Source organism: Ochotona curzoniae, unplaced genomic scaffold (assembly GCF_017591425.1).
Source record: "Ochotona curzoniae isolate NIBS_2020 unplaced genomic scaffold, NIBS_Ocur_1.0 contig_2692, whole genome shotgun sequence".
In the NCBI taxonomy this organism is placed as follows: domain Eukaryota; kingdom Metazoa; phylum Chordata; class Mammalia; order Lagomorpha; family Ochotonidae; genus Ochotona; species Ochotona curzoniae.
In genome coordinates, this window is record NW_024465556.1 from 14,527,216 (window position 1) to 14,548,991 (window position 21,776).

The following is a 21,776-nucleotide window of genomic DNA, read 5'->3' on the forward strand; positions in this document are numbered from 1 at the left end:
GGTGTCTTGGGGAGTGAACGAGCAGGTGGAAGATCTTCCTCTCTGTATACCTGCCTTTCTAATTAAAATAAACCTTTTTTTAAAAAATAAAGTGAGCCGAGATTAAACACTTTATTGTACCTCGTGCATACACATACACCGTCACAGGGCGAACCGACTCCGGGACGCCCATAGTGACAGCTCCATCGCCGTGACGGCGGTTGCCATGGAGACATCTTCGCCTTCCCATTGGTCATCGTCGAGCACATTGGGACCTGTCGAGGGCCGTAAGTTAAGTGTCGCAAAGCCAGGAGGAAAGCGGGAGTCCCGGATCGCAAACCCTGAGGAGATCTGGTCTGTGGGGCCGCGATGGCGAGCGTACCGTGGCCCGAGATCCATGAGAAATTCCAGGCGGCCCTGGCCCTGTCGCGAGTGGAGTTGCATAAAAACCCGGAGAAGGAACCGTACAAGTCCAAGTACAGCGCCAGAGCGCTGCTGGAGGAGGTGAAGGCGCTGCTGGGCCCGGCGCCCGAGGACGAGGAGGAGCGGCTGCAGGCGGACGAGGGCTCGGGCGCCGGGGACCACGCCCTGGGGCCGCCGGCCGAGGCGGTGGAGGCCGAGGGGCCCGGCGCCCAGCGCGCCGTGAGGCTGGCGCTCATCGAGTTCCACCTCGGCGTGAACCACATCGACACCGAGGAGCTGTCGGCGGGCGAGGAGCATCTGGTGAAATGCCTGCGGCTGCTGCGCAGGTACCGGCTGTCGCACGGCTGCGTCTCCCTCTACATCCAGGCGCAGGTGAGGGAGGCGAGGAGGGGTGCAGAGCGGCCCGGTCCCGGCCTTGCACGGGGCCGGCCTTGGGGCCCCCCAGCTCCTGTGCACCCCCAGCTCCTGTGCACCCCCAGCTCCTGCGCACCCCCAGCTCCCCCTCCCGCGGCTGCCTCCCCTCACCGTGGGCTGCACACTGGTTGCCGGTGCTTCTCCCCTAATCCAGATACTATTCCATCTGTGAAGATAAAATCTAAACTAAATCTTAACAATGAGAGCGACCCTGAAAACATTCTTAATTCAAAACAAAATGCCTAAAACTTCAGTTTCCCTGGCTACACGGGTCTATCCCCTTCGGAAATTCTTGCCCATTCAAAGCCTTCTCCACTATCACCTCGCTTTAGGACTTTTGGGGATCATTTTGGTTCCAGCAGATCTCTTTGCCTAAGTCTCACAGTCTGAATTGGGATCGAAGCTCTTGAAAATCAAGATTTTATGAATGGTACCAAGAATTTTGTTTAAGCTCACAGTGGGAAATCCATTCCCTAATGTGGGTGACTCAGGAAATATTTACCCAGATTGATTCTATGTTAAGTAGCCTCAAAGACAAACTTCAACATTAAGGAGTTAAATAATAGGTCATATTCTTTTGTCGTGGTCCAGTAGTTTGAAACCCATAAATGATGAGAGAATACATCTTTTAAAGGTTTATTCTTATTGGAAAATCAGATATTCAGATAGGAAAGATAGAGAGGAAGATCTTATGTCAACAGCCAGAGCTGAGCCAATTCAAAGCCAGGAGCCTGCTCCAGGTATCCCACGTGGGCACAGGTTCTCAAGGCTTTGGGCCGTCCAGCTTTCCCAGGCCACAAGCAGAGAGCTGGACAGGAAGCAGGGCCACCAGAATTAGAACCAATAACCATATGGGATTCCGGCGTGTGCAAGGGAGGACTTTAGCCACTAGGCCACTGCGCCAGGCTCAAGAATGCATCTTTTTAAAACTGTAGGCCCAGTGGGTGGCACACAGTATGCGCATTCTAAGTATCTGCTGAATGAGTGAAGGGACTGTTGAGGTGCATGATGTGTTAAAGCTAAACTGCAGTTGTCTGAAATTCTCTTTAACTATATAACCTCAGACCAATACCTTGAAAATGGTTTCAGGAGTGGCTGTGGCCCTGCAAATTTTGCAACAGTTTGTGGTGCCTGGGTCCCATACCGAAGCATGGGGGCTGCAAAGGAGCGCTTCCAGACCCACCCCCCATCCAGCTCCCTGTTGTGGCACACCCTGGTTGGTTGTAGGTAATGGGCACCTGGGTCCTTGCCATCCATATGGGGAACCACAGGTGTTCCTGGCTTCAGTTCAGCCTGGCTGAACAGCGCAGGCTGTTACAGCCCTTCAAGGGACTGAAGCAGGGAATGAATGGAAGATCTCTTTCTCTGGCACTCTGCCTTTCAAATAAAAAAATCTTTTTCTAAAACCCATTTAAAAAAAAGTGGATAAATTCTTAACATAAGTTCTTGTGGAAATGAGAGTGACCATAAAAACATTCTTGATTCAAAACAAAATGCCCAATCTCAGTGTATTATCATTAATAGTCCTATATAGATTGATATATTTTATGAGGCCAGAAGCCCAGAGAACTGTTTCTGTGGAATGACTAAATCACTTTTTATTTTAAAGATTTATTTATTTTTATTGCAAAGTCAGAAATACAGAGAGGAGGAGAGCCCATGGAGATGGCTCGAGTAACTGGGTCCTGCCACCCATGGGGGAGGCCTGGATTGCGTTCCCAGCCTCTGGCTGTCTCAGTCCCAGCTGTTGCAGCTCTGTGGAGCTATCATATAAAATGTTAGGTCAACTTAACCTCAGCTGTTGTAGAAGCAGAAGGAAGATGGTGAATAAAATCTAAAGGAAACAGTCAATACTAAATTGACCGTTCATGGAGTGTATTTATAAAACTATAATTTTAAGAACTCTGGGGCCACTGTTGTGATACCACATTTTAAGCTGCTACTTGGTACAACAGTATCATGTATTGGAGTGCTGGTTTAAGTCCTGGATGCTCCACTTCCAATTTACCTTCTTGCTAATGCACCTGAGAATACAGTGTAAGATGGCCTGAGTTCATGGGCCTCTACCACCTATGTGGGAGAGTTGGATGCGGCATTGGGCTCCTGGCGTCAGCCTAGCCTGACCCCAGCTATTGCAACCACTAGGGAGTAAATGAGTGGATGGGAGAGCTCTTTGTCTTTGTGACTTTGTCTTTCAAACAGATAAATACTTTTAAAAAAATTAAAGGTTTGAAAGATTTATTTATTTGAAAGTCAGAGTTACACGGAAAGAGGAGAGAGAGATCCTACAGGTAACCTTAGCAACCAGAGCTGGGCCAGGCTCTGGTATCGTCAGAATTTTCAAACCAAGAGTCTGGAACTTCTTAGAGGTCTCCTGCACAGGTGGCAGGGGCCCAAGCATTGGGGTCATCTTCTGCTTTCCCAGGCCTTCAGCAGGGAGCTGGACTGAATATGGAACAGCCAAAGAAGGCACAAGCATGTTCCAACAAATACAAATAAGTCTTAAAAAACAAAAACAAAAAACCCAACTTACTTTAAATAAATTTTTCTTGAAAAGAACTCTGGGGCCCAGTGCGATAGCTCAGTGGCTAAACCCTCACTTTGCAAGTTCTGGGCTCCTATATGGGTGCCAGTTCGTTTCTCAGCTGCCCCACTTCTGATCCAGCTCCCTGCTGATGGGCTGGGAAAGTGGTAGAGGATGGCCCAAAGCCTTTGGATCCTGCACCTGCATGGAAAACCCAGAAGCTCCTGGTTGCTGGCTTCGGATCGGCTCAGCTCTGGCTATTGTAGCCACTTGGAGGGTGGATGGATATTTCTCTCTATATCTCCTTCTCTTGTAAATCTAATCTTCATTCACAATAAAAATAAACAAATCTTTAAGAAAGAGAAAGAGAAGGAACTCTGGAAAATACAAGTATGTCTTGTATTTTGGAATGGTAAACATAAGGAATCATAATAGCTGGTGGCAAAGGGCACGTAGTATCGTCAGAATCTTCAAGCATTATAATTTGAATTATTGCCCTATTCTGGAACCTGCAGGCTCACCCTTGTTTGTTTCTGGCTACCTTTGTCTCTTGTCTCCGGAATCTTGGCATAGTTGAGCTGATTTCTCTGGCTCCAGGTTACTCAGCACAGTGTTGCCCTGCTGGGACTGTAATCTCACTTGAAGGCATCCCTGGGGTGGATTCTGTCCCAGTTCACTCACTAGGTCGTTGTCAGGGTTCAGTTCCTCTCAGGCTTCTTCTTCTTTTTAAGATTTATTTCTTTTTATTGGAAAGCAGATTTGCAAAGAGGGAGCGACAGAGAGATGGTTTCCCATCTGCTGATTCACTCCCCAAACGGCCACAATGGCCAGAGCTGAGCCGATCTGAAGCTGAGAGCCAGAGCTTCTTCCAGGTTTCCCAGGCCACAAGCAGAGAACTGGATCGGAAGTAGGACAGCTGGAACATGAACCAGCTCCCAAATGTGATGCCTGCGCTGTCAGGTGGAGGATTACTGTGTTGAGTCACTGCATCCACTCCTTTCACAGGCTTTTTAAAAAGTTTTCAGGATCCATGTGGTGCACAGTGGGTTAAACTGATGCTTAAGACACTGGCATCTCATATCACTGTGCTGGCTGGAGTCCCAGCTGCTCTGATTCTGTATGTTTTTTGTTTTCTTCAAAATTTATTTATTTGAAAGGAAGAATTACAGAGAGGGAAGGGAGAGAGAGAGATGTTGAGAGGCATCTACTATTTACTGATTCCCCAGACATCACAGCAGCTGAAGCTGGGCTGCGCTGAAGCCAGCTGCTTTATCCGGGTCTCCCTCATGAGTGCAGCGGCCCGGACACTTGGCCCATCTTCTGCGACTTTCCCAGGCACCTTCGCACAGAGGTGGATTGCAAGCAGACCAGCCAGAACATGAACTGCTGCTTACATGGGATGCCAGCATCCCAGGCAGCAGCTTAACTTGCTATACCACAAGGCCATATTTGTAACCTAATCTTGTAAGAGGCTTTCCCTCCCTTCTGCCATGTTCTGTTCTTTAGAAGCAAGTCACTAAATCCCAATCATACTTGGGGGGTAGGGATTCCAGAAGGACAAGGATAGCAGGAAGCAGGAATTGGTGAGGGCTCATCTCAAAATGTTAATAAAACTCCATTGTATTTTATCAATATACTCTCTATTTTATCGATAATATTGGCTTTGAAGCTATGAAAGTCACTTCAGCTGGAAGACTTACATCATTGTTTCCTCTTTATTTTCCAGAATAACTTGGGTATCCTGTGGTCTGAAAGAGAAGAAATTGAAACTGCACAAGCTTATCTAGAATCATCTGAAGCACTGTATAACCAATATATGAAAGAGGTATGTGACATGGCAGATACATCTTCAGTTTTGATTGAAACTAGACAAAAACTAATCATAAGGAATCCCAGTTCATCATATTGGTATAACTACTCGGTGTACTCCAAAATTTCTCTGTAGAGCTATATGGAAAGTCTGCAATTTCTCATATATTAAAGACTTTGAGTGTTTAAACTTCTAAAAATTAATTTATTGTGAAGATTTATTTTATTTACCTTAAAGACAGGGTGATAGAGAAGAAGAGACAGAGAGGAAGAAATCCTTGATTTGCTGGTTCACTCTCCAGTACTAAAACGCAGGCTGGGCCAGACTGAAGCCTCGAGGCAGAAACTCTATCCCAGTCTCCCCCGCGAGCGTGCCCAGGTCCTGAGTAAGTGAGCTGTCTTCTGCTGCCTTTTCAGGAGCTGGGCTGAAAGCAGAGTAGCCAGGACACAAACCTGCACTCTGTGTAGGATGCCAGCATTGTAAGTGGCACCTGTTGTACCACAAAGCTAGTTGCAAATAATTTGTTGTTGTTGTTATGTTTTTGGTTATAATTTAGAATTGCAGTGCTTAGAGGAAAGCAAACAAGAACTACTTGAGCAAAATGTCTGAGCTCCTAGAAGCAGTGCATGCCTGAGAATGCCCAGGGAGGAGCGCTTGTAAAAACCCAGCCGGCTAGCTCCCAGGCTCCGGTCTAACAGTTCTGTGGTCTGGCCGGAGATGTGCATTTGAAACAAGGTTCTGGATGATACTTACACTGATGGTCTGAGTACCGAATCTTTACTTCTTTAGAGCAGTGGTTTTCAATGATTTTTATTTTGTAAGCCTGTGGAACCCTTCTGAAATTCTGCAAAAATTGAACAACTTGGCCAAGGAGTTCAATAGGGTTCAAGGTCACATCTAGATTCCTTCCTTTCCACCAGAATTGCTACAACTGCAGGGAGCCTACATTGAAAACTCTCCCTTTCGGAGTCACAGTGCTGCCAAGCTGCCAATTTTTATGTGAAAGAAACATTATCAGGCACAGGATTTTGCTATGCATTACTTCTGATCATAGCTATCTGCTTTTAAAAATGCTTTGGTATTTAGGCGGATGTTTAGCCCAGTGGGAAGGATGCCCTTTTTGTTTGTTTGTTTTTACTTTATTATTGTTATCATCTTATGATATAGTTCCATAGGCCCTGGGATTTCCTTATCTCCTCCCCAAGTCTCCTCTGCCCCGCCGCCCACTGAATTCCCCTATATTATTACTAGAATATAGTTCTTCATAAACAGTCATGTGCCCATCTTTGCGGGCACGGACAATGGTGAAGAGTTCAGCATCCTATTGTAAAGATATAGTTAACAATTTCATTGGGAGTTCGTTTTTTATTTGGAAGTAGAGCTGCACACTGCATTGTATCCTCACATCTGGATATGATAGTCTCCATTACATAGTTACTGAACATCCTGTTAAATAAAAAGCCACAACACACAATCAGCAACAAGAAGAAAAGTAGAAATTTATAATGCCATGAAGTTAAATAACATGCTACTGGATATGATAGTTTCCATTATACAGTTACTGTACATCCCCTTAAATGAAAAGACATGAAACAGAACCAAAAATAGGAAGAAAAGAAGAAATTAAAAACACCATGAAGTTAAATAACATGCTACTAAATGATTAATGTATCACTGAAGAAATGAAAATCAAAAACCTTCCCGAAGAAAATGATGCTGATGAGGAAGTGTTTTGAAGAGATTAAACTAAATTAAAAAAAAACACCAAAATCCATGAGATATAGTTTCCACTGATCTTTGTTGGTGAGATGTCTTCTGTAAGCAACAAGTAGATGGTTTTTGTTTTTTAATCCAATCTATTAATCTATGATGTTTCATTGATGAGTTTAAGCCATTTATATTCAGGGTTAGTATGAATGGGTGGTAATTTGATCCTGTCATTTTAGCAGTGGGCTGTTCTTGGAGGAGCCACATGACCTGGCCATGGGCACCCGTCAAAAAAAAACTAACCTTCAGGATGTGGTGGTCCTGGAATCCCACTGAGCTTCCCTAACCCACCAGGCAGCCAGTGTGCTCAGCTGTACATACCTCCAGGCAGGGGTCCTGAAGGCCTGCCACCGACCGCTACTTTCTGCTGCCTCATTCACTAGGTGCACATAGTCTAAAATACAAGTAAGAGTACTTTTGCACGGCTATGCAGTTAGAGAACTCGTACCTGTACCAAAAGGGAAAGCAGCACATGAAGGCATTGAGCTGTAAGAGAAGTGTCAGTAGACGTTTATCGTTTTCACCATGTTCCAGGCATTGCAAACTGCTAAGTAGTAATGTGAATAAAATCTGGTGCTACCCATAACAAGCTGCCTCGCTTTAAGGATAAAGATCATCAGGCATGTTAGTGACACCCACGAAAGATTTCAGAAAGTGCATTTGAAATACTTGTTTTACAGGCCCTTAACATCTTGTCTCCCTCCTCCCTTCCCTAAGTTGAGAATCTTTAAGCTCATATCCCTTCTACCATGACATTTTTTAGTTTTACCCTTAAAGTGCTGAGATGGGCAGAGCACTGAAAAGATAAAGATGGTGACGTGCATTTAGGGTCATAGTCTTGTAACTCAATTTGTTCATTTACAAGGTAAAGATGCGGGTACAGGTGTATGCAGCTGAGCACACTAGCTCCCTGGGGGAGGGAAGCTCAGCCGGCCTCCGGGACCACCCCATCCTGGAGGGTAGGTATTTTGACTCACACCAGTGCCTGTAGCTGGGCCACGTGGCTGCCCTGGGGGGGGCCCTGTGGCCACCCAGCGGCACACCCTCAAGGTTAGAGGGTCTTGATTTACAGGGGGAATGATGAGATCACACAGGTGATAGTGAGAGATGACCTGTGGTTTTTATACCCGGGTTAGGAATTACAGCTGAGGGACTTCCATAGAGAAGTCCACAACACATGTATGTAAATAGGGGACTGACACTAAATTGGTTTGGAGGAGAGAACAAGAGTGAGACAAGGGGTCTGATAGGATATGTGGGGGCAGTGTAGGCTCACCCCTGTGGAACTGCAGTCTCTGCTGGCTCGCCCCGGAATGGCGGATGGAGTTAGTCCTTGCTGAGGGGCTAAGGGGGCACCCCAGCTGGGTAGGGGCTCCCACTGGTGAGAATGGCTACAGACTACGCCAGCACAGGAGGGCACTGGGACTGTGGAGCAACAGACTGGGCTTGACTCCAGCCCCCTTGGGTACTCGTGAGAGCCCTTGGAATATGTCCACTTTGAGTCTCTGGGTTGATATGTGGTAGTGGTTCCTCATCCTTGGGTACCGGGGCGTATGGAAAGTCATGAGTAGTTTCCCCCTTTATCTCTCCTCTTCCCCCAGGAACAATAAGAAGGAATAGCAAATTTGGAAGCAATGAATTCACTCAGTTTTTCCTAAATCTCAAGCGTTCCCACCCTGATCAACCATGTAATTATTATTAAAAAATAAAAATAAAAGGAGAAGGTAAAGATGCCAAATGCCTATAGTATTTCACTTGCATATACCACCGAGGGACAGGTGTTGGGTGCAATGTTTATGTCACTGGGAGACCCACATCCCATTTCGGTCTCCTGGATCTGGTCCTAGCCATTCTACTCGTATTCCAGTTTCCTGCTAGCGCACACCCTGGAGAGCAGCTGCTGCTGGCTCGTGTAGTTAGATTCATACCACCCACATGGGACACCCATCTCAATGTGGGGTCCTAGTGTATGCGCGGCCCAGCCCTGGCTATTGTGGACATCTGGGAAGAAAAGCAATAGATGGAAAATATACCTCTCTGTCACTAGTGCCCTTCTAAAATTTAAAAATAAATAGCCAAGGCAGGAAAGAGTGGAAGCATTAGTTTCCATTTCCTTGTATTGAAAGAGGGAAGCCTATGTAATACTTTATTTCCTTGAGAAAAAATAGTAGAATAAATACTGAAAAACAAAACAGGAAAGCAACAAATACTCATTTAAATTTTGATTTCGGGCCTGGCGTGGGGGCCTAGCGGCTAAAGTCCTCACCTTGAATGCACCGGGATCCCATATGGGCACCGGTTCTACTCCTGACAGCCCTGCTTCCCATCCAGCTCCCTGCTTGTGGCCTGGGAAACAATACTTCTTGAAAAATAAGAGGAAATTGCTTTCTGGGTGACATGAAAGTAAGTGGAGTAGAAAATGAGGTGTGTTCTGGGGTATTGAAGATTTCTCTGCACACCCCTCCTAAAACTGTTCTGCACCTCAACTGTTGACATATATGCGTGGTTTTTTTTTAAGATTTATTTTTATTATTTTTCTTATTGGAAAGGCAGATATACAGAGAGGAGAGACAGAGAGGAAGATCTTCCGTCCGATGATTCACTCCCCAAGTGAGCCGCAACGGCCAATGCTATGCCGATCTGAAGCCAGGAGCCTCTTCCAGGTCTCCCACGCGGGTGCAGGGTCCTAAAGCTTTGGGCCGTCCTCGACTGCCTTCCCGGGCCACAAGGCAGGGAGCTGGAAGGGAAGTGGGGCTGCCGGGACACGAACCGCCGCCCATATGGGATCCCGGGCGTGCAAGGCGAGGACCTTAACCACTTGTGCCACCGCGCCGGGCCCGACATATATGCATTTTTAAAGTTACAAGCTAGTTTGGACTATCCTAAAATCTGCCAAGTTCAGTAAAAATTATGCTTCAATAGAATAAACGGCTAAATACAAAAATGAAAATAGACACAAGACAGCTGAATAGTATCCTATAGCCATTTTAAGGTGGATAGAAAGTGGTTGTATATAAACTAAAAATGAAATGTCAATGAAGTAGCCACAGGATGTGGTTAAGAACTTGCATTTTCTAACACATCAGTCACTCAATATCATGTCAATGAAATCCATAATGTTGTAAACTGTTGTAGATGTTATGTCATGGCTTTTAATAGATCAGAACGATATTCTGCCAGCTCTGCTTTTAGACCAGAGATGGTCTACCCAAGAAACTGTTGAGTTGATCTGAACAATAAGATGCTGGACTCTATGCATGGTACATGCTTACAATGTAAGAAGCATGACTGGATTTGAACTGTAATTGCAACAAGTTGGAGTAATCCACCATGGGGGGAGGGCACAGGGAGGGGTTGGGGGAACCTCAGAGCCTATGAAACAATGTCATGAAATGCAATTAAAAAAAAAAAAGAAAATGAGGTGTGTCAGGCTTTCAAACGTTGATTGCTTCAGTTCCTCCAGAAGAGGGCGCTGGACACTTACAGTTTAATATCTGCAGGAACTTGTGATTCGTTGTAGATTGGGAGTCCTCCCCTTGATCCTACTGAGCACTTTCTTCCTGAAGAAGAGAAGCTCACTGAACAGGAGCGATCCAAAAGGTGAGCAGAGCACTCCACCCTCATGGGTATTTCCACAAAATGCAAGGAAGGTGATGAAAAAGCACACAGTGTTTCAAGGCATATGTGAAGGTTCCAGAATGTGATTCTGCAACGAGTGTAGCTCCCATTTGCCACCTACGAGTTATGTGATTTTGCTCTGTGGCTTGGTGTCCTTTTCTGGCAGATAGCTGCAGTAACCACACCCATCTCAAAGGGTTGGCGGGAAGACCAAGAGGAGTATATATGATTTACTTATAAAGTATGAGTTATCACACAGCTGTCGATGTTCTTCCCTTCACAGGTTTGAGAAGGTTTATACTCATAACCTGTATTACCTGGCTCAAGTCTACCAGCACATGGAAATGTTTGAGAAGGCCGCACACTATTGCCACAGCACATTGAAACGGCAGCTTGAGTACAATGCCTACCATCCCATGGAGTGGGCTATTAATGCCGCCACCTTATCGCAATTTTACATCAATAAGGTAGGCTTGTCCAGCTGGTTGTCCAACAGGGAACCGCTAGCGAGAGAAACAGAACCAGTAGAACCTTGCAAAGATCATCTTTTAGCACCAGGTAGCTTTAATGATATCAAATGAGTCAGGAAGATACAGCTCAATTGGCCAGAAAACTTACATTTTTTTTTTTTTTGTTTCACGAATCCTTTTGAGTTCTAAAATATGAAGTTTTATTATTGTCTCACATGTTGCTAGCCAGTAAAGCTAGATGTTACCTAAGACCAGTTTTTAAAAAGAGGCATGCTGTTTTAGTTCATCTAGGGAGCTGTTACCTTAAACTGCAGATTGTATCTTGTTGTAGATAGAGCTTTATCTTTGTGTGATGATAATCTGGGAGCGATGAGATTTGTCTAAGGAAGTTGACTGTTAAATGTGGGTTCTGATAAAAGCATGTGATGCATCAGTTACTTTTCAGAATTAACTCCTCCCTACTAATTTTTCAATGCTGGAAATGTCTGCTGAATTCTAAAGTTCTACATTTTTCTGAGACACTTTTTCTGGATGAATTTTAGCATCTCACTTGTTTTTCAGAATTAGCTCAAGTCATTTTGTCATACTCTTAATTGACCCATTTATTTCTTTAGTCCTGAAGAGTTTCCAATTTGACAGTGCTTTTAAGCCCCCATAATCCTTAATAAACTGCCTTAGCTGTGGAAATTATTTCTAATTCTCAAGCCTCTTTGCAATTTGGCAGTTCTATTGATCAGAGTCCCCGCTTTCATCTCTCTGCTTTACCAGCTGCCTGCTCCATAGGCCCTTACTCCCCTGAGCTTTTTTTGTTGGTGTTGGTTCTGTAAATACACCCTATGTTTAAAGTATTGTGCCACAGAATTTCATTCAGAAAAACTGTTAGGAGAAAAAGAGCTGTGGCGACTGCAGCATTGCTTCTAAGACTTTGATCCCAGATCCAGTGTGTAAGTAATGATACTGCATGGCAGCGCATTCAGCTGATCTCCTCAGTCATTTCATTGTGGTCATCATGCTGAAGCGTTTCCAGTGCCTCTGCTTGTGGCGCCTCTTATGGCTGCAGATGCCCCTTGTTTTGTGCAGCAAACAGAGGGATTTGAACAATGCTAGAAAATACAGTTGTCATTTGTATCATTATCATCTTCATTTGATTCTGGTAATGAGGCGTTAGTGCTTGGTGACCCCTACCTGGCAGGTGCTAAAGTCCCCCAATACCAGCCACCTGGAAGGCAGGAGACACCCACCTTTCTAGCAGTGGTATTCACCAGGAATCCATGTGCACCAAATCCAAGGAATAATGATGGTTAAGGAGGTATAGGAACAGTGCAAGTTTATGTAAACAAACTTCTGACTTTCTGGGATTAACACCAACGTTCTAATACCTGCATGTTCTAGATGTTAGCTATGGCGCCCAGCTATTGCTGGGATGGCTTTTGAATTCACCATAACGAAGCAAAAACATTTGGTGCCGAGATTGTAGTCATGGCCAGCTGTGTAAAGACTTCTAGTTACAACGATATGAAGTGGGCATTCCGCTGACCAAAGGTGCCTTCCCACTTTCAGGTGGAGTTTCACTGTATTTCTGCTGGGCAGTTCTGGGACTTACACCACAAGCCAAAGTGTTGCTGTTCACAAGGGGGTCTTCTTTAAGTGTCTGAGATACTTAGTGTGCCTCTATTGGAATGGGTGAAGTTTTGAAGTGTCGTTGATAGAATAATTCCACTGAGTTCATCTTTAGAAATCTTTTCGCTTTAAACCTGGTGAGAACCCTGCTAGTAACTAAATTCCTCCCAAAGATTTTTAGAAAACGGGAATCTTTTCGTATCAGAGTGAGGGTAACCCTCTGTGCCTTTGACCGGTAGGATCCCTAACTGGATAAAATGAAGACTTGCGTCCTCCGGGAGAGTGCAGATGGGCTAAGAAGTTACCGTGGGCTGCTTCATTTGAACCTTAAAGACTTTGAGATGGTTTGAGTCTTAGGTAAACTTATTGTTAACCTAAGGAGTTAACACCTTTCAGTTAACAGTCATCTGCCAACCAGTTTACAATGCTACTAAGTGTTTGGGGCACTGTTACTTTAATCTTTGAGGTAGCCTTCTAACCAGATCATACGGTGTGGCTTACATACCTTGGTGTTGAGCAACGATGCGGGGCCTCCTTCGTGGATTTAGGCTTTTCCTGTGTTGAAGATTTCGGCATGCACCAATCGCATGTAAGGCTGCGAGATAGTCATCTTCACTCTGGTTTATTTTCCCAACAGCTGTGCTTCATGGAAGCCAGGCACTGTTTATCAGCCGCAAATGTCATTTTCGGTCAAATTGGAAAGATCTCAACCACGGAAGACAGTACGTTACCGTGTGCGTGATTTATGAGAGAGTTCTAAGAGCTTTCCTTGGGGGATGGGTGATTGGCAGACGGTTAGAGACTCGGCACGTGTCACTTTGGAGGGCCTGGGCTTGACAGCTGGCTCTGCTCTAGGTTCCAGATTCCTGCTAATGTGCACCCTTGGAGGCAGCCAATGCTGGCTCTAGGTCTGGGTTTCTGCCACTCAAGTGGATGACCCAGGTTGAAATCCTAGCTCCTGGCTCCTACCCAGCTAGGGCCCTTTGGGAGCAGAACCAGCAGATGGATATTCTGTTTCTATCTGCTCCTCAAATATAATTTTTTTAAAAGAATTTTCTTTTTTTAAGATTTATTTTATTTCTATCAGAAAGTCAGATATACAGAGATAAGGAGAGACAGAAAGGAAGATCTTCCATCCGATGGTTCACTTCCCAGGCAGCTGCAACAGCCAGAGCTGAGCCGATCCGAAGCCAGCAATCAGGAGCCTCTTCCAGATCTCCCACTCAGGTACAGGGTCCCAAGGCTTTGGGCCGTCCTCAACTGCTTTCCCAAGCCACAAGCAGGGAGCTGGATGGGAAAATGGAACCCCCAGGGTTAGAATTAAAAACCTTTTATCTATGTAGAGAGAAGGAGAAATAGGAATAAACATGTATCTTCCTCTAGATCCCCCTCTCCTTCTCTTCTTGTGAATCTGCCTTTCTAATAAATCTTTTTTAAGAAAATAAAAATAGAGCCCAGCGTGATAGCATAGTGGTTAAAGTCCTCGGTTTGCACGCACCGGGATTCCACATGGGCGCTGGTTCTAATCCCGGCAGCCCCACTTCTCATCCAGCTCCCTGCTTGTGGGCTGGGAAAGCAGTCGAGAATGGCTCAAATCTTTGGGACCTGCACCCGTGTGGGATACCTGGAAGAGCTCCTGGCTCCTGGCTCCGGATCAGCACAACAACAGCCGTTGCAGCCGTTTGGGGAGTGAACCGTAGGACAGATGATCTTCCTCTCTGTCTCTCCTCCTCTCTGTATATCCACCTTTCCAATAAAAATAAATAAAAAGAAAAAAAACAAAAATAATGAACTCTCAGTATTAGAAGAATGGTTAAATTGTGGAGTACCTGTTTAGTAATGCTGTACTTGAAAATGAAGCTGGCAGTGGATGCTGTGGTGTGGTGCGTTAGGCTGTAGCTCAGCATGCCCACATCCCATGTTGAGTCCTCCCTCCACTACTAAGCTAGCAGCCTGCTCGTGTGCGTTGTGGGAGGCGGTAGACAGTGGCTGAAGCGACTGGATCCTTTCCAACCATGTAGAAGACCCATGTCAAGCTCCTGGCTTCATCCTGGCCCAGTCCTGACTGCTGTGGGCGTTTAGGGTGGGGATTGCCTTTCCAGTCATAGTGAAAATAAGTAAGCACAAAACTGAAAATGATTTTAAAGAAAGAATGCAGGACACAATGAAAATTACACTTGTCCCATTCATTTTGACTGTCTCTGTTTGTGATTTTAGCTCCTGAGGCTGAAGGAGATGTGCCAGAACTCTATCATCAAAGAAAGGGGGAAATAGCAAGATGCTGGATCAAGTACTGTTTGACTCTCATGCAGAATGCCCAGCTCTCCATGCAGGTGAGGCAGTCAAAGGATGTCTTTTTCTTTCTTAGATGAGCCAGATTTACACGACAGCGTACAGCGGGACTTGTGTTCATTGATCTCTCTGTATGATTGTTAGGAAAGGTGTGGAGAATGTTCTCATAAAATTTATCTCTTGCCTTCCTCATCTCTCTGCCTTTTAAAAACCATACTCGTCCTTCAAAGCTTATGTTAAATAGCATCTTTGAAAACTTTCCGTTGTCATCCAGGTACAATGACTCCATGATTAAATATTCAACGTGCAGGCACTGGGATCCCATAAGAGCGCCAATTCATGTCCCGCCTGCTCCACTTCCCATCCAGCTCTCTGCTTCTGGCCTGGGAGGGCAGTAGAGGATGTCCCAAAACCTGGGGACCCTGCACCTACATGAGAGACCCGGAGGAGGCTCCTGGTTCCTGGCTTTAGATTGACTCAGCTCCAGCCAGTGTGGCCATTTGGGAAGTGAACTAGTAGATGGAAGATCTTTCTGTCTCTCCTTCTTGAAACTCCATAGAACTTTTCTGCCCCATCCTAAGCCATTGAAATTGTGTGTGTGTGTGTGTGTGTTACCCCTATTTGCATTCTTATTCTTTTATTATCTTATACTGTAAGCAGCTTAAGGGCAGAAGTTAATTCTCACCAATGTTTATATACTTTGCAGCATTATGTTACCTGAATTTGATAAAATGTAAAAGGATAGACTTTTTTGTTTTAAATATTTATTTATTTGAAAGTCAGAATTAGAGAAAAGGAAAGACAGAAAGATGTTCCATCCCGATTCCCTCCCCAGGTGGGTGGACTGTCAGCAATGGATTAGGTCGGAATCACACACATCTTCCGCCTGTGATTTGCTCTCCAGTGGGCTGCCATGGCCAGGCTAGAAAAATAATATACAGGAGGTTTAGGTATTTTTTAATTTAAATACTTTTTTAGCTTTTTTTTTTTTTTAATTTTTAAGAAAGGAAGGAGTTTTAGGAAGTATTTAAGATACTATATCTGCTAGATCATGCTGGGAAGTAAGAATTTTCTTTTAAGTTTGCTCTTGGACTTGACAGCAACAGGTACATAGGCTATTTAACCGTAATTTATGTTTTCCTTTCAGGACAACATAGGAGAACTTGATGTTGATAAACAGTGTGAGCTAAGAGCTTTAAGGAAGAAAGAACTAGATGAGGAAGAAAGCATTCGGAAAAAAGCCGTGCAGTTTGGAACCGGTGAGCTGTGCGATGCCATCTCTGCCATGGAAGAGAAAGTGAGCTATCTTAAGCCTTTAGATTTTGAAGAAGCCAGAGAACTTTTCTTACTGGGCCAGCAGTATGTCTTTGAGGCAAAAGAATTCTTTCAGATCGATGGTTACGTTACCGACCACATTGAGGTTGTCCAAGACCACAGTGCTCTGTTTAAGGTGCTTGCGTTCTTTGAAACTGACCTGGAGAGACGGTGCAAGATGCATAAACGGAGAATAGCCATGTTAGAGCCCCTAATTGTTGACCTGAATCCACAGTATTATCTGTTGGTCAACAGACAGATTCAGTTTGAAATTGCACACGCTTACTATGATATGATGGATTTGAAGGTTGCCATTGCCGACAAGCTAAGGGACCCTGACTCACACATTGTAAAGAAAATCAATAATTTGAATAAGTCCGCACTGAAGTACTACCAGCTCTTCTTAGACTCCCTAAGAGACCCAAATAAAGTTTTCCCTGAGCACATAGGGGAAGATGTTCTCCGCCCTGCCATGTTAGCAAAGTTCCGAGTTGCCCGACTCTATGGCAAAATCATCACTGCAGATCCCAAGAAAGAGCTGGAAAATTTGGCAACATCATTAGAACACTACAAATTCATCGTTGATTACTGTGAAAAGCACCCCGAGGCTGCCCAGGAAATAGAAGTTGAGCTAGAACTTAGTAAAGAAATGGTTAATCTTCTCCCAACCAAAATGGAGCGATTCAGAAGCAAGATGACCCCAACTTAGCTCTCACATGTACACAGGAAATGTGCGGTATAGAGAATTCTTTCCCTGGTCAGACAGGCGCAGTTCCTTGTGGTCCTTACCTCTAGAGGCAGAAGAGTGACCTTTGAACTTGAGATGCAGCTCCATTAACGATCCACTAGGACCTTCATCAACATGAAGTTAGTAATTTATACCTAATTATGTAAATTGCCTTGTTAAGATTGGCATGTGGTTTATATTTTAGATTGCTGCTTTCCTACTTAGATACAAACATTTCCGCCCCCACTTACTAACTGTAGGTTCTTTGTTGACCTGGTACTCGCTAGATTCCTTACAGGGGAACCTACTGCCTAGTGGATGAGCCTGTTACTCTATTAAAGTTGAAAAATTAACTTCCTGTAATTATTCTTTCTAAAATAGTTTCTTTCCTAAATGCCAAGAGAAACTTATCCTTTTTGAAAATAGTAAAAATTAAGGTATGTTGTTTTAAAGTGGTGTAAAATGGTTTGTCCCAATTATTAAAAAAAAGGGGGGGAGCTTTTGGGAAATAAAATAAATTGGATGTTTCGCTAATAAAAACTTCTATTTCTCCTTTGTGTCCTTGAAAGAGCTGATTTTATTTGTTAGCACTTCAAAAGTATTAGCTTTTTGAAACCAGAGAATATTTCTTCAGCATTGCGTAGCTAGAAAACATTAAAATGATGTTCATAAAATATCATAAAATTACTAGCCTGTTATTATGTGCCAGAAAGCCTTAGTGGCAGCTGTTTCTCATCAGAGAATCTTTGTGTATGTGTAAGCCTTTCTACCCTGTTGCAAAAGGATATGTATGTGGTGGTTAGGCATTGTTGATATGTGTTTTCCATTTTAAGCAATGCACAATTAAAATGGAGTCCTCTTCCTGCAGATAGAACCCACTGTAAAATTCAGTATAGAGAATCGTTTGGCTGCCTATTCATTTGTTTCTGCAAGTTTAGTACTATATCAGCTATAAGATTCTTGTGTGCATAAATGTGTGAGTAAGATAATTACCTTGACCTTTCTTTGATGTACTTTTTTTTAAGGTTTTCCTAAGGAGTCTTTATTAACCCAGCTTGGTGATAATAGAGCATACTAGAAATAGCAAATCACAAGTTCATATGGCAATCCAACCAAACATAATCCGAAGGGGAACAAATGGTCATTATCCTTAAGTCCATTCATTAAGCTGAAGACCTATGTCCCAGCTTCCCCAACAATATAAGTTATCCTAAGAGACAAGCAACAGATAACCTGGACACGCTTACAGAGCTGCAGACGTTCACCTTTCCCTGGCTGCTCTGCCCACATTCCACTACTGCTAGGCCTCACCTCTCCTGGAACTCCTGACAGCACACAAACCAGAAACAACATTAGTATACCCATTGCTTCATCTAAGCAGTGCACAGGGACCATGCTCAGGGCATTACCTGTCCTGGGGCAGCCAAGAGTCAAGGTGCAAGAGCAACGGAGGCACCCGGGCAGAGAGAGAGAGATGTACATTTGAAAACAGTGGTCACCAATGTGTGATGCGCTCGATATGTGACTCACATTTATTACTGAGGTGTACTGTTTGTCAGGCACGGTTCTTACTTTTCTAAGCCCAGAGGATATAGTGACGAGCAAGATACACACGGCCCTGCTCCAAAGAGCAAATAAGCAAGATAATTTAGGGTCATAGTACTATTAAGAAGGAAAGGAAAGTGACATAGGTAACATTTATGGGAAGGGTGCTGTTCTAGTTGTGTTCATTTGCACGGGACTTTGGGAAAATGAGAAGTGACCAGTGATGAAGAAAAAACAGCAAAGTGACCCTTTGGTGGGGCAGACCAGGCCAGGCAGGGCTATAACACCTGTTGGCCTCTGTGTAACCTGGATCAGAGACAAGCCAGGCTGGGTGGACAGTACCTACTAGTACATGCATAAGCCAGAGGGGGTGAGGGTTGGTTGGGCTTTGCCACAGCATCAGCTGGCAGATGCTGGCATGGGGGGAAAAACTGTTGAGCTAAACTGCAGTACCACCTGGAGAGTCAGGATCCAGGAGTGGGAGTGGGCCCATTAGGGAAACTGGGCTACAACTGTGGTGAGCATGAGAACCAGGACTGGGGCAGGCATGGCTAGATACAGAGTGGTACTCACTGGCACATGTGTGGGCTGGATAGGGGGGCTAGTTGGTTTGAACGAGGCTTCAATGCTCATTGGCATGTGTGAGAGCTGAATGGGATGTGGGACAGACAGGACCAGTCTGCTGTACATACTGGCAAGCACAGAGGCAGGCCTAGTGGGAGTTATTGTAGGTCACTCCAACTAGGCTACGATTCCCACTGATTTGGGCAGTGGGCAGGATTGGACTGGATTGCCACACCCATTAGTTTGCCTAGAAGACAGGGCTGGAGACAACTGACTCAGCATTTGCAACTAACAGTATGCATGTAGGCCGATTTGGGCGACGGCCTGTACGGGACCCTGTATTGGCATGCACATGCAAGAATCGGGTCTGGGATGATCTCGGATGAAGTTTCTTTGGGAATCCCCCCAGCTGATCTGCTAGATTCAACCATGGAGAAGAATGCAGGTTCCATGGTCTGACCGTGGAGTGCATGTGTCAGAGCTGGGCCTCCTCAGTGGCTCAGACGGAGCAGTGGACAGCTTATCCAAATGCACATGGTGGATATGGCAGTACGTTGGAGACTGCAGAGGACACCTGGTACCATAATAGAGGATGGGACAGAACAAATCGATCAACTACCCCAGCCAAGAGTTGGTAATGAATAGCTGAGCAAACAGCGTCTCTAAGGTGAACCGTGTCAGCCAGTGGAGTCTGGAGAGATTTCATCATGATTGGAGTGGCAAGACTGGCAGCAATACAGAACTGTTGAACTCGCAAAACCACTTGAGCAGGACCCTCGGAGCCTGCCCCACATTAGGGGCCCTGGGATGGTTGGGAAGCTGGGTGTGACTTCTCTCCTTATCTCTCTCCTTAACCCCAGATACAGTAAGGAAAAAAAGAGATTGTCTCACCCACTTTCCTCTAGTCCTTGACCCTTTTCACCCTATTAGAATGTGTAAAAATGATCAAAATAAAATGTATACAATTAAAAATAAGTTCAGGGAAGGAACCAGTAGTGTGATGACACAGGAGAAGCTGCCCTCGATGCCAGCATCCCATGTCAGCACTCGTTAGAGTCCTGGCTGCTCCACTTCCTTTTTTTTTTTTTAAGATTTATTTATTTCCATTACAAAGTCAGATATACAGAGAGGAGGAGATATAGAGAGGAAGATCTTCCGTCAGATGTCAGATGATTCACTCCCCAAGTGACTGCAACGGCCGGTGCTGTGCCGATCCGAAGCCAGGAGCCAGGAACTTCCCCCAGATCTCCCAAGTGGGTGCAGGATCCCAAAGCATTGGGCCGTCCTCGACTGCTTTTCTGGGCCACAAACAGGGAGCTGGATGGGAAGTGGAGCTGCCGGGATTAGAACAGGTGCCCATGTGGGATCCCAGCACATTCAAGGCGAGGACTCTAGCTGCTAGGCCACACCGCTGGGCCCTGCTCCACTTCCTATCCAGCTCCCTGCTGGTGGGCTGGGAAAGCAGCAGAAGATATCCCAAGTCCTTGGACCACCCCCTGCATCTAGTTCCTGTCTCCTGGATTTGGCCTGTCCCACCTCCATCAACTGCTGCCACCTGGGAAGCAAACCAGCAGATGGAAGACACCTTTCTAACTGTAACTCAACCTTTCAAATGAATAAATATAAATATATAAATATATATAAAGGTTGGGCCCAACATGGTAGCCTAGTGGCTAAAGTCCTCACCTTGTATGTGTCAGGATCCAATATGGGTGCCAGTTCTCATCCCAGAGGCCCCACTTCCCATCAAGCTCCTTACTTATGGCCTGGGAAAACAGTCGAGGATGGCCTAAGACCTAGGGACCCTGCACCAGCGTGAGAGACCAGAAGAGGTTCTTGGCTCCTAGCTTCATATCTGTGCAACTTCAGCCCTTGCAGCTGCTTGGGGAATGAATCAGCAAATGAAAGATCTTCCTCTCTATCTTTCCTCCTCTCTGCATATCTGGACTTTCTAATTTTAAAAAGTTAACAGAAAATTGATATTAAAAAACTATGCAGAGATTTGGGCCCAGCACAATAGCATAGTGGTTAAAGTCCTCGCCTTACACATGCTGGATCCCATATGGTCGCCGGTTCTAATCCTGGCGGCCCTGCTTCCCATCCAGCTCCCTGCTTGTGGCCTGGGAAGGCAATCGAGGACGGCCCAAAGCCTTGGGACCCTGCACCCACGTGGGAGACCTGGAAGAGCTCCTGGCTCCTGGCTTCAGATTGGCTCAGCTCCGGCCATTGCAGTCACTTGGGGAGTGAACCATCAGACAGAAGATCTTCCTCTCTGTCTCTCCTCCTCTGTATATCCACCTTTCAATAAAAATAAATAAATCTTAAAAAAAAAAAAAACTGTGTAGAGATTTCAAAAATTTTTGCATCCTAATCAATATATAGATGAACTCCATTTTCTTTTTATCTTTTTTATTTATTTTTATTTCTATTGGACAGTCAGATATACAGAGAAGAGAAGAGAAGAGAAGAGAAGAGAAGAGAAGAGAAGAGAAGAGAAGAGGAGAGAAAAAGATCTCCTATTCACTGGTTCACTCTCCAGAGAGCTGCAAATGACAGGAGCTGAGCTTTAGCTGCTAGGCTACGCCGCTGGGCCCTGACTAGGTCGGCTCACCTCAAGCCGTGGTGGCCACTTGGGAAGTGAACCAGTGGACAGAAGAAGATCTTTCTCTTTGCCTGTTCTTCTCTCTGTAAGTCTGACTTTCTAATAAA

The 21,776-nt window shown here is 45.0% G+C and overlaps 1 protein-coding gene across 2 annotated transcripts; it reads left to right on the forward strand.

Annotated features, from left to right (window-relative positions):
• Positions 1-314: 314 nt before the first annotated feature.
• Positions 315-17,493, forward strand: LOC121153366 (kinesin family binding protein). Of its 2 annotated transcripts, none has more exons than XM_040975866.1 (7): positions 315-774; positions 5,067-5,165; positions 10,438-10,517; positions 10,819-11,002; positions 13,263-13,347; positions 14,843-14,958; positions 16,065-17,493. In XM_040975866.1, exons 1-7 carry the CDS (start codon positions 349-351, stop codon positions 16,938-16,940), a joined length of 1,866 nt encoding a protein of 621 aa, XP_040831800.1. In that variant the 5' UTR covers positions 315-348; the 3' UTR covers positions 16,941-17,493. The 2 variants fall into 2 exon arrangements, with proteins under 2 accessions (XP_040831800.1, XP_040831799.1); XM_040975865.1 differs by having other exon boundaries at positions 327-774; positions 13,263-13,359.
• The last annotated feature ends 4,283 nt before the right edge of the window (positions 17,494-21,776 follow it).

Excerpts from the sequence above, each read along its gene's own strand:
- LOC121153366 (XM_040975865.1), top strand. The coding sequence starts at position 349 with ATGGCGAGCGTACCGTGGCCCGAGATCCATGAGAAATTCCAGGCGGCC. Across the intron at positions 11,003-13,262 it reads CGCAATTTTACATCAATAAG|CTGTGCTTCATGGAAGCCAG; the intron begins GTAGGCTTGTCC and ends TTTTCCCAACAG. Across the intron at positions 14,959-16,064 it reads ATGCCCAGCTCTCCATGCAG|GACAACATAGGAGAACTTGA; the intron begins GTGAGGCAGTCA and ends TTTTCCTTTCAG.